This window comes from Triticum urartu, chromosome 3 (assembly GCF_003073215.2).
Source record: "Triticum urartu cultivar G1812 chromosome 3, Tu2.1, whole genome shotgun sequence".
Lineage (NCBI taxonomy): Eukaryota > Viridiplantae > Streptophyta > Magnoliopsida > Poales > Poaceae > Triticum > Triticum urartu.
The window spans coordinates 509844642-509857251 of record NC_053024.1 but is presented as its reverse complement, the minus strand read 5'-3'; the positions used below and the strand labels follow the sequence as shown (position 1 = coordinate 509857251).

The following is a 12610-nucleotide window of genomic DNA, read 5'->3' as shown; positions in this document are numbered from 1 at the left end:
TCAAGATCCACCTCCGAAGAGGTTTATTGACATCTATCGAGACCCTTGCTCTCAGGAATCCACCCACGTGATCAAACTGGACCAGTGAAGCTTCCTTGTCAATCTGTTGCGCAATCAGCTTGCCCCATGCCTCGTTCCTGAGATTATATGGCAAATTGGGCACTCTAATCCACATGTGGAGGCGGTCAAACGAGACATCATCGGGCCTCATGTGATCCTCAAAATCTGCCAATATGATAGCATGCTTGCTAATGTGCCATGGCGACCCCATCCAAATTCTGTCTCGATCTCTCTGGGAATCAAGCTCCGCCGCGAAAGTGTTATCTCCCGTGGATCTGAACTGTAGTCCTTTAGGGTTACCCCATGCCGGCCGAAGAGCGTTGGTGATCGTATGAATATGGAGCATCTGGCGGTGAAGGACCTTGCCTGCGATCAACCACTTCCTCGGTTGGCCCTCATCTGCATCATCGATGATCAGAGGTGTAGCCTCTTCCTCGGTGATACCCATCTTTCCGAGTGCTTCTTCCAGCTTTGCCCTAGCCGTCCGAGGGGATTCGGGCGTCGCCCCCTTACTTGCGCTTGCGGACGCCGTCTCCATCCCTCGCCGGAGTATTGGGTGCGGCCCGCCGATCCAATCTGGCGGCCGCCGTCGAGTCCACCGCGAAACCCTAGTCGCCCGAGCGGGTTTTTAGGTTGCGAGAGGAAACAGAACGAACGGCGCCGTCTAACGGCTGTCGGACCAGCTGACAGCGCCACGTCGAACCGACGATAAACTAGCTGCTCGTGCTCGCAGTGACGAGTGTCGTGTACTAGTAGTCTAGTACTCCCCTTTCATAAATATAAGATGATTTAATTTTCTTCTTCTAAATCGGATGTACGTAGACACATTCTGATGTGTTTGTTCATTTATTTTATTTTGTATGTAGTACAGAAAATGGCCTTTGGTGGCCGAGCACCGTGCAGGCCGGAATCAGTGCCGTCTCTGCTCGTGGCGATCGGTGCAAGCCATTAATACGCGACCGTATTTCCAGCGTATTCGTGCCAGAGACCGTTGCCGAGCCTTCGTATTTGCTTTTTAAGTAAATATTGCGGGCACACGTACACTGTCAGGTACATCAATGCAGCACAGCATCTAGACAGGCACTCACGTACACGGCACCGGAGTTGACCCGTCAACATGGGCTACGGCAGGGAGCCGTTTGAGTCGAACGTTAAGTATACTGCCGTTGCCTTTGCCTGGCCGGCTATTTATAGGAGAGATGGTTCTCCGTCGCAGCCGCACCCTGCCCAAACAAGCTCGACATGGCTTCGTCTTCATCCTCAGTTCGTTCCACGCAAAGGCACCAGCACTTGCCGCTCATCATGTGCCCGGACTGCGGCGAGGTTCAGGTGGAGACCAACATCAGTCGGAAAGAAGGCGAAAACGAGGGCAAGCGTTTCTACAAGTGCCCGATCGACAGTGTAAGCCTCATTTTGTTTCCTAGAATCATGCCCACCGCGCACGCGCATACAAACTCCTGCATGCACTTTTTTCGATGGACGTTCAACCTGCTTTTGGCATACCGAACGCCAAACCCCATCTCCCAGGAATATAGGTTGTAAAATTCATACGCTTCTTCAACCGTGTCAAAGCTAGTTCCGAGCGACGGGTTAACAACTGTGCCACCCTTGTTTTCTGCATAAGCTCTCATCGAAGCCTCGAGGGCAGGGACTCTGCTTGGGTTGGCATCCCTCTCTTCTGGTGCGTTGCCAATCCTGACTCTGCATACCCTCCAAAAAAACGTTGTTACATGTACTTCCTACTTGTACAGACCGATTCTAACAGTGGTTTTTCTGACAAAATAATGTGTTCTCAGTTGATACGGAAAATCAGCAAAAGATGATATAGCTTAACGAAAACTGAATGCAAGCATTATGTTGCCCCAGCTAGCAAAAATGATCAAAACGAGTTGAAAATAAAATGATTTTTGTGTCTACACGGCGGTGAACTCTGTATATGTTTTTTCTCTTGCTACAGGCAATTTGATGGAGTTCCAAATTTCTGGCCCTACAGCAAAAAACGATGTCCTGGAGGTACAATTTCTGTTCCAGCAGCAAATCAATACCATATGAGTGTGTGTTTCTTACCGTCGAGTCCAACATGAAGCCTTTGTTTTGTTGACAACGACGCCTTCTGCATCTCCCTCCTCTCCTATTGATGCAGAGGAAGTGTTCTGAGCCTTCACATCGTTCGAGTCGCCAACGACCTCGCTCACACCGTTGTTGTATGACCCGAGATTCGCCCCCACCACTCTCAACTGCTCTTTGGCACTGCTGTCATCCATCGGCTCGGAAGAAATCACATCAGAGGAGCGCCCGCGCCCTTCATGGATGGAAGCAACCACAGACTCCACAACATCGATTCCTCCACCCAACAAATCACCCGCATCAGCCCTGGATACCAATCTGTAGCAGATATAAAATCCTCACCTAGTTAGATCCAAAACATCATCACGTAGAAAGAATTACTGAAGGACAGATCAGAGACGATTTCAAGATTTTGAAGGCCAAAATCAAATAAACACACCCTTCTCTTGGGCAAGCAACGCAACGAGGAAAAGGGAGCGAAATTCGAGCTCACCCTGATTCTGCTTCCTCAAAGAAGAACTCGAGGCCATCCATGGCGAAACGCCGCTCCGCACAGCCACGAACTGGAAGGGGATGAATGACTGACGAGGGTAGGAAGAAGCACCGCTCTGGGGCGTTAAGTCACCTGCGTCGCCAGTTGGGCCCAGGATTAATATCGCACCTGCCACCCATCACCTACATGAGCTGTTTTCTAACGAGCCCAGCAAGCACAGGAAGTGCCTGTGTATCCAAGGCGCACCCGAGGCCCACGTACAAGCCTGGCACACCAGCCCAGGGCACCGATGTATTTCAAATTAGCAGCTACCGTATACATCTGACAAAATAAGTGTGCACGCATCGCAGCGCTCTACTGCACGGCGCCAGATTCCTGCCTGCAGGGTGTTCGGCCACCAAAACGCCACTCTCATGTAGTACATACTAAAATATCACATTTTATATTTATGAACGGAGGGAGTATCATGCATGTAATACCCTAGCAGATAGTATCATATGTTAGATTTTAGACAACTTCATTCATTGTCATGCATAACACATATTAAACTTTTTCTTTGTTAATTTAATGGTATGTCACCCCAGCAAAATTATCTTGTTGACATGCAGGATACTACTTGTAATGATACCCTCAATACGAAAGGTTTCTGGAGTGTATGCACTCAGAGTTGCATCTACAAGACCAACTCTTGCGGTACATTTGGTTGCACGAATTTAATGGCGTGAAATGTAATTAACCGGCCATTTGCCTCAGGAAGATACAAGAGAATTGTGTGTGATTACATTGACGAGAATATTGATAAAGAACATGACCGACACATCAAATTAGTGAAGGTGTGGCTGCTCTGGCATGCAGGGGCAGGCAAACAGAGCGTATCAGACTAGCCATAATGAGTAGTAACATAGAGTAGTAACATAAACATGTTATCTTGCCTTGGATAACTAACTATGTTACTATAGTGAGGAGTAACATATGTGTGATAACATACAATACTTCATTTATTAAGCTATAGACACATCTTGCCTTGATATGTGTGATGTTACTCATACTACTAGTAACTAACTATGTTACTATTTTCTTCTTTTTCTTATTTATTATTTGCCACATCATTTATTCTATCTAGATATGTGTGGTGTTACTACCTATGTTACTCCCATCGTGGATAGTCTCATATGATCTCTGCAAACCACTGGAAAAAAAAGGCCTGTCATATGATCCACCTTTGCACGAGCTGCAGAAGTGCCGCCGTGGAATCCCCACCGGCGCTGAGGGCCTCCCTTGCCTCTCTCATGGCCACCAAAGTACGCTCCCGAAGCTCCCTCCCGCCATCAGAACTCATCAGCCAAGTGACCTTCCCCTCGATCTCCTTTGCCGTCACGAAGCCATCTGGGCCTGGTTCCATCGCCACGCCTAGCTGCATCCCCTCCACCAAAAATACCTTGTTCATCCGCTGCTCCGCGTACAGCGGCCACCCCAGCATCGGCACACCCGCCATGACCGCCTCCAGCACCGAGTTCCACCCGCAATGGGTCACGAACCCGCCCACTGTTTCGTGGGCCAGCACTTCCCGCTGCGGCGCCCACGACGTGACCACCAGCCCTCTGTCCCTAGTCCTGTCCAGGAAGCCATTCGGGAGCAGCACGTCCAGCTCCGGCTCGCCCGGCTGCTCGTTGCCGCCCGGCGGGCTGCGTACGACCCAGAGGAACCGTTGGCCACTCATCTCCAGACCCGCCGCCATCTCCTTGATCTGCTCGGCGCTGAACCGGCCCATACTGCCGAAGCAGAGGAACAGCACGCTGGCCTTCGGCTGCGTGTCTAGCCACGCAAGGCACTCTTCGCCTTGCTTCTCGGCTACCTCCGCAGATTGTACCAGTGGGCCGACACAAAATAAGGGCGGTGTCGTGCGCCCCGGGGGCGTGCAGAGGCCGGAGGCGACGGCGTCGGTGGCGCGCGGCTCCAGGGATCGGCAGCTGTTCACAATAACGCCGTGCGACTTGCACAGCTGTTCGGACAAGGCGAGGAAATGCTTATAGCTCAGGCTGCTCCGATCGAGGAAAGCAGCGGGGAGGTCGTGCGCCGGTATAGGAGTGACGCCAGGCACGTGCACGAGCTCGCCGCCGAGGTCACGCATGCTCACATCGTTTTGCCCGTGGATGACGGGCAGGTGGAGCAATACAGCCAGGCTGGCCGTGCAACTCAGGAAGAAGAAATACGCCGGGATGCCGATCTCTGCCGCGACATCGGCGGCGCTGTAGCAGAAGAAGTCGAGGAGGAGGGCCGCCGGGGAGGTGACGCGGAGGAAATCACGGAGCTCAGGGTTGGAAGCGCGTGTAAGCTCGAAAACCTTGGCCACATGGTCGCCCTCCGGCACCCCGTGCGGGAGTGGCGGCTCCGGGATGTAGTGGAAAGAGAGAAAGGGGCTGGCTGAAGCGTCGCCGTTGCCGTACAGGGAGGACGCGGGAGCTGTGGCGTTGCCGGCCGGAAGGCCACGCTGAACGACGATGACCGCGAGGCCATGCGACACAAGCAGCCTGCCAAACTCCACCGTGGGGATCAAATGGCCTGCGCCAGGCGCAGGGTACATGAGGACTGTCCTCCGCGACTCTCTGTCGCAGGCTCCTTGGTTTGCCTCTTTCATTTTAGGACGTGGCTGTGGGAAGACGAATTGATCACGGATTATTTTTTCAGTTTCCAGAGCGAACGTGAGGATAAAGTATGCTATGCGCTTCATTTCTGGCCACAACCCGTACCTACCTACCTACAAGGTGATATGACGTCCAACGGAGCGTAACCTCGACACGTCGAAAGGCATATTTCTTCTTCTAATCAATGTGTGATTGAATGGTTAGATAGACTGTAATATCTCCAATCCATCAGAGTTTAAGTCTTGGTGCTCGCATTTATTTTTGGACGAGGTGTCTATGGTGACTTCGTAAATTTCAAGATAATATGCCGGCTCAATCTTTTGAAGGTGTTCATAAGGATAGGATATGCGTGTGTATGTTCATAGATATGAGTGTATGCGCGTGTATATGAGCACATGTGCCTATATACTGTTAAAAAAAATATAGCACACAGCCAAAAGATACATGATAATGTGACCCTCTTACAAAGCCGAATGAATCACGCACACTCAGGACCGGGCCGCTGAAATCACTGGACCTATGCCAATTTCTAAAATGGGGTCTATCTCATTGCAAAAAATATAGTCTTCTTTATCGCTTAACAAATGTAATTTTTAAACAAGATATAGCATCTTCTTTGTCAGAGCTGAACTGAACTCAATTTGATTATATACAAAAAGAGTTTAGTTTGATTTCATAAAAACAAGGTTGCTACAGACTTACTCATATGCAGTGGTTTTTCAGTTAGTGATACTTCTAAGAAACTAGCTCTAACAATAAAATCGACTAGTTATACAGGGTCTTACGGGCTGACTAGTATAGGGTAAAATAACCTACTAGCCCATTCAGCAACACTCAAATTAGATGGAAATGATACGCAAAAAAAATGATGGACTATTGTTTCCATTAGAAAATACTGCGAGACTAGGAATTGATAGACTTTTGAAAAAATGATTCGTAGACGATGGATTGCAGAATGTTGTACAAAACAATTTGGTGTACTTGTGAAAATTCAATACAGTACATAATTAATAATATGGGCTTGACATTACCATGAACTAGGTTGTGACTTGCCGGAAGAGCTGTCGGCGGCAGCGAACAAGAAGTGGCATTGGTAGCGCCGGTGGTGCCTCCATGACCTACTCCCATGTGGGCTGGAAGGTCAGCCGGAAGCGATCTTCGACGAATTGGACGGGACGACAACTGCAAAATGGGAGCTTCGGCGGGGCAAGGTCGATTGGCAGCCGCCATAGACTATTATTGTGTGGATGAAGAAGATCGTGTGTTGAGTCTACATTTCTCAGAAATGCAATGCCCAAAAGATTAAATAAATTTGAATATGTACCTTCTGTGGGAGCATCAGGTGGATTATTGGTGGCCTGGAATGATAAGATCTTTGAAGGACATAAGATGTTTCGGAATACTTTTGCTCTGTCGATAGAATTGACCAAAAACTGTAATGGAAACAAATGGATCTTTTAACCAACATATATGGGCCATGTCATACTGAGAGAAGAGCAGAATTCCTTGATTGGTTTCAAAATATTGACATGCCCACAGACTGGGACTGGCTTGTAGTTGGGGATTTTAACTACATTAGATATTCCAATAACAGAAGCAGACCAGGTCGGGATATACAGGATATGATGAACTTCAATGCTGTAATCAATAATCTGGGACTGGTGGAAATCCCAATAAAAGGTAGAAGCTTTACCTGGAGCAACATGCAACAAGCCCCACTTTTGAAAAAATTGGACCGGTGCTTTTCCTCAGAATCTTGGACACTCAACTACCCAAATACCAGTGCTTCCTGTTTGGCTAAACCAATTTCTGATCATGTCCCATGTGTTAGTCCAAATAGGAACAAGCATCCCCAAAGCAACTATTTTCAGGTTTGAAAATTTCTGGTTAAAAATCCCAGGATTCCAAGATACAGTTAAGAATATTTGGGAGCAAGAAGTTCAGGCTAGTTCAAGTAATAAGAAAATTACAGCTAAATTCAAGAGACCGGGGAAGGGATTAAAGATCTGGTCAAAGAGCATATCCCAATTAGCCATGCTGATTAAAAACTCCAACCAGCTAATTCTGCTCCTTGACATTTTGAAAGAATATAGAGCACTATCCACTGCAGAAACAAATGGAAGGAATATTATCAAGTAGCACTTAAAAAATCTCTTGTCCTACCAGAACATTTATTGGAAACAAAGGGCAACAATTCGTTGGATCAAATTTGGAGATGAGAACACAAACATTTTCCAAGCCAAGGCCACCATTAAGTACAGGAAGAATAGCATCAAATCCCTCCTGGATGAAAATCAAACAGAGCACACAAAACATCAGGCCAAATCTGCTATTTTATGGAGAGCTTTCAAAAACAGGATGGGGACTTTCAATCCAATCAGCAATTTCTTTAACTTAGAGGAATTGCTGACAAACAATCAAAATCTGGCAGAGCTGGAAGCTCCTTTCACAAAAAAAGAAATTGGTGAAGCGATCAAAGAATTCCCTGCTGATAAAGCACCAGGACATGATGGATTTAATGGAGCATTTATAAAATCATGTTGGAACATAATTGCTGAGGATTTCTATGAGCTAATCAATGACTTCTATTTAGGATCCAAAGACCTTCAACCTATCAATGGGTCTTATATCACTCTGGTACCCAAAAAAGACAATCCTCAGAACCTAGCAGATTTCAGGCCAATTTCTTTGCTCAATTTCTCAATTAAAATCATTATAAAATTGCTGGCCAACAGACTTCAAGAAATCATCCTATAGCTAGTTCATACAAGCCAATATGGTTTCATTAAAAATAGGTCTATACAAGACTCTCTTGCTTGGGCATTTGAATTCATACATCAATGTCAGCAATCTAAGAAACCAATGATACTTTTGAAACTAGACTTTGAGAAGGCATTTGACATGATTGAACATGAGACAATTCTGGACATTTTAAAAGCTAGAGGATTTGGACAAAATTGGATAAGGTGGAGCAAGATGATATTCAGCTCAGGTTACTCCTCAGTTCTACTAAATGGGGTGCCTGGGAAGCAATTCCACTACAAGAGGGGAGTGAGACAAGGGGATCCATATTCACCTCTTTTGTGTGTATTAGCTGCCGACTTCCTACAAACTATATTGAATAAAGCAATGGTAGAAAATCTCATTCAACACCCACTGCCTTGAAACTCCAACCAAGATTTTCCAGTAATTCAGTATGCAGATGATACAACTCTGATTCTACCGGCAAGTCCAAGACAACTCCAACAAGTGGATAATCTTCTTAAACATTTCTCAGCACACACATGCCTAAAAATCAACTTCCACAAGTCAACCATGATCCCTATCAATGTGGAGACCTCCATGGTTCAACTACTACTGAATGCATTAGGCTGCAAGCAAGGAAGCTTTCCTTTCACCTACCTAGGGCTCCTTCTTAGTGCAAACAGGCTGAGGGCTGAGGATTTTACACCCATCTGCCAACAAATTGAGAGGAGACTGACAGGTTGCTCAACCATGATTTCGTTGATGGGAAACTATTGCTTATCAAGTCAATATTCTCTGCTTTGCCAATCTTTTTTATGAGTACACTGCCACTACCTGCTTCAATCTCCTCTCAAATCAACAAGTACCTGAGGGCTTTTTTGTCGAGAAAGTTTGGGCAAATAATTGTAGGACATGCTGGACAAAGTATGTAAGACAAAAAGTCAAGGTGGACTAGGCATTTTGGATGTGACAACACATAACAAAGCTATGCTCATGAAGAACATCCAAAAATTCTTAAATAAGCAGCCTCTGCCATGGGTAAACCTGATATGGGAGATTTATTACTCAAAATCAGTCCTAGGAGACAAATTGGAAGGTTCATACTGGTAGAAGTGTCATCTCAAACTTCTGTAGGAGTACAAACACTAGTACAACGAGCTGCTAAACAAACGGTTTTTAACCCCTTTCCGCGACGACCTTTGAAACTGTCGCCAAGTGAGTGTGGGCGATAGGGGGGTCCTTTCCAAACGACCCAGAAACCGTCGGGGATATGCCCTCCTAACACACACGCTCGGTAAAATGAGGTCGTGTGTGACCGGCGAGCACTCAAATACAAAAATACATACAGTAGTGCTAAAAAATACAATTATATAGGTGAAATCATTTCCGGTCGTAAGTACATCCCACACAGTCAACCAGCGCTAAACGTTTCCGTTCGTATATACATCCCACACAGTCGCTCCAAGAAAAACGTTTATGTTCACAAGTACATCACAAACAATTTTCCCGGTTAAATCGTTTGTGATAACGTTTCCATTACACACGGTATTAACAATTTTATCGTTTGCGTTATTGAATTCATCACACACGGTGCCTAGAAGAAACTTGTGTCAAGGGTTTTTCATCACACAAAGTTTTTATGTGGTAAACGTGTGCGCCAGGTGGCCTAACGCAAACAGTTTTCAAGAGGATGTCGTGTGTGATTGTTCATTAATCTAACATGGTTTATTCCTAGAAACTGTGTGCGTTATTGAATGAATCACACACGGTGTTTTCTCAATAACCGTTTGCAATAGAAAAACCCAATTAGCAGGCTAATTATATGATTATTCATAATCCATTTATTAAGCTAATTGACATTTCATATTAAGCACACAATATATTTCATTTTCATAATTGAAATACATCAGAGTACAATATCATATAGTTTCAGCACTCAGCTACCCCATTACACAACTACACCAGGACCAAGTTTCACATAAACATCTATAACCTTTCGAAATTAGCATCATAGACGGGACACAGACAGATGTATCTCATCTGTAAAACTGCTGAAGCAGATGGCGAATATTGAGCCTTCATTGATGTTGAAGGTCTTTGTAACTTTATGCCAGTGTCTGTGGATGATTGACTGTCCATCCTTCCTCCTCTTCAGGAACACTTCAATATTGAACTGTGGGTGTTGTATGAATACCTTCCTCGCCTACTGACCATACAAGTGGTTTGAGAGGTAATCATCAGTGAACTGCTTTGGAAAGGCCTGAAAACAAGGATGGGCATAAATATCTTCTCTATATTGGAAATGGGGCAAAGGAATAAAAAAGGCAAGGTATAATAGTGCATAAACGGGGGTTTCTTTTCCACAGGCCTTTTCCGACAGCCTGATCACAGGCCCTTTGAAATGATAGATACACCAAGACGGCACAAAGTACTGACGTATAAGGGAATTTCTAGGTGGTCTCTATAACGATCACTCTACCTGCTTTCAGGACCCGCACGCAGATCTACCTTGGTTGTGGCATATTAAATAGCCCTGTTGCTTATTGCACTACTTGTACAAATACGCTTCAACGTATTAATCAAACTATAATGGAAACCGTTTGCAGCCCAACTTTTGCGGCACTAGTTTGCCCTTTTGATAATCTTATCAAATCACACCCGTACACTTTGGTACGCTTTAATCCGCCAGGAGCTTCATTGCGCCTCATAATACCGCAACAAAGTCCGAACACTTTTTACAGTATAGTCTGGCACCCCGAATTTAGCATTATATGCATTGGCTCCGAATCGTGTCTTTGGTCAATAGTTGGGTTGCCCGGCTCCTGTGCTTACTACCTTACGTTCCACTATATCGGTTAGGGTAGCAAAGGGAGAACTACTGCGATTGTGTCCTGATTTATCCGGATGAGCACCTTAGTAGAGAAAGCCGAAAACTGACTGTCATGATGCGGCGAGAGCCGGTCAACTCTTCGGAGGTTTCAAATCTTTAGCGATTTTTTCTGCATTGTGCGATGAATCGGTTCCTATCCGATCAGGTGTTTACAGCACACTAGTATGGATACTAGGGGCTACGCATATATTTTTATTGTCAAACTCCTAAGGCTAAGTGAGGGTGGTAAAGCCACATAGTCTGATTGCCTGGTTTGTTGTGCTAAACACTTCCTTCAAGGACCAAATTCTTGGATAAAGAGTGTTTAGATTCATCCCGAGCACCCCCGTACTACCTACGTGGGGGCTGAAGCCGACGACTGACCAACTCTCAGATATGATAAAATGGCCACACAAGAGGTAAAACTTTTAAATAGTAAACAATAAAGCATTATATTACATATCAGCCTTGTTTTCATCATACAAGACAGGATTACATGAATGTATTCATTCAAAAATAATGTCCTTAGCACATTGCTCCGCCACAATGCGGGATCCCTTGAGAACATCTTCAAAATACCGCTCGGGCGTGCGGTGCTCCTTGCCCGCGGGCGGTCCTTCGGTCACGAGCTTGACGGCGTCCATCTTCGCCCATTGTATCTTGACATGGGCAAAGGCCATCCGCGCACCTTCTATGCAGACCGACCGCTTGATGGTGTCAAGCCGAGGGCAGGCATTGACCAGCCGCTTCACGAGGCCGAAGTAGCTGCCGGGTATAGCTTCTGCAGGCCATAGCCGGATTATTAAATCCTTCATGGTTAGTTCGGCCACCCTATGCAGCTCGACCAACTGTTTTAGCTGGTCGCTAAAGGGCACCGGATGTTCTGGCGCAAGGTATTGCGACCAGAACAGCTTCTTCGTTGAGCTCCCCTCTTCGGCCCGGAAGAATTCTACAGCGTCAGAAACACTGCGCGGCAAATCCGCAAACGGCCCTGGAGAACTTAAAACCCGGGTCAGTAAGAGATACCTCTTGCTCACATACTTCCTTTGCATAATAAAAGCCTTACCCGCCGCGATCTTCTTGGCCTCTTGGATCTCCTGGAGGGCGCCTTGGGCTTCGGCCCGGGCCTCTTGTACGCTTTGGCGGGCCTTAGCGAGTTCGGACTCTTGGTCCGCATTCTGGCGCTCCAAGGACTTGCATTTCTTCACGGCGTCCTGAAGCTCCTGCTGGACCTCACCAACCATGGCCTCATGCTTTTCTCAGGCGCCTTTTTCCTTTACCGCTCTCTCCTTGTCCTCGGCCAGCGCCTTCTTGAGGGCCTCCACCTCGGTCGCCGCCCCTATGAAAATATCACGGCACTGCGGTCAGCGCAAAAACATTCATACTTTCCGGACATGCATAAAATGATTGAATACCTTGATTGTCCTTCAGCTGCTTTTTTGCATGATCAAGCACTTCCTCGGTATGCTACATCCTCTGCTTCAGTCCGAAGACTTCGGCAACATGAGAAGTCGCGGCTAGCAACGACACCTGCTTATTCACATAGACATACATGGTTAGTCTCCTGCGAAAAAATATTTGATCCTCTGTTCGGCTCTTTTTTCTGAACACCGGACAGAGTCTCACGGGATATTGTCCATACTGTGACTTTCTTTTCACAAAATTGCATTGCTTACCTCAAAGCCTGTTAAAAGGCTTGTGCAGGCTTCGGTCAGTCCGCTCTTCGCAGAC

At 46.4% G+C, this 12610-nt stretch overlaps 1 protein-coding gene and 1 long non-coding RNA gene across 4 annotated transcripts; one reads left to right on the top strand and one right to left on the bottom strand.

Moving 5' to 3' along the window:
• Positions 1 to 1051: 1051 nt before the first annotated feature.
• On the bottom strand, positions 1052 to 5366 carry LOC125544670 (anthocyanidin 5,3-O-glucosyltransferase-like). 3 transcript variants are annotated; one of them, XM_048708417.1, is made up of 3 exons: positions 3841 to 5366; positions 2128 to 2445; positions 1052 to 1761 (listed from the first exon to the last, which is right to left on the bottom strand). In XM_048708417.1, the coding sequence occupies exons 1-3, from the start codon at positions 5349 to 5351 to the stop codon at positions 1440 to 1442; spliced, it is 2151 nt and encodes a 716-aa protein (XP_048564374.1). In that variant the 5' UTR covers positions 5352 to 5366; the 3' UTR covers positions 1052 to 1439. The 3 variants fall into 3 exon arrangements, 1 of the variants encoding a protein (XP_048564374.1); XR_007299596.1 differs by lacking the exon at positions 1052 to 1761 and adding an exon at positions 2621 to 2788 and having other exon boundaries at positions 2168 to 2445; XR_007299597.1 differs by lacking the exon at positions 1052 to 1761 and adding an exon at positions 2621 to 2752 and having other exon boundaries at positions 2168 to 2445.
• LOC125544671 lies at positions 1472 to 2271 on the top strand. Its single transcript, XR_007299598.1, has 2 exons — positions 1472 to 1741; positions 2018 to 2271. It is a non-coding gene; the product is annotated as an uncharacterized LOC125544671 (long non-coding RNA).
• Positions 5367 to 12610: the final 7244 nt, after the last annotated feature.

Bases quoted from the DNA above. Each gene is read 5' to 3' on its own strand.
- LOC125544670 (XM_048708417.1), bottom strand. From the start codon at position 5,351: ATGAAGCGCATAGCATACTTTATCCTCACGTTCGCTCTGGAAACTGAA. The intron at 2,446-3,840 runs GTGGATCATATG...TATCTGCTACAG, and splicing joins CTTCTGCAGCTCGTGCAAAG to ATTGGTATCCAGGGCTGATG. The intron at 1,762-2,127 runs GTAAGAAACACA...GAGGGTATGCAG, and splicing joins GCTTCATGTTGGACTCGACG to AGTCAGGATTGGCAACGCAC.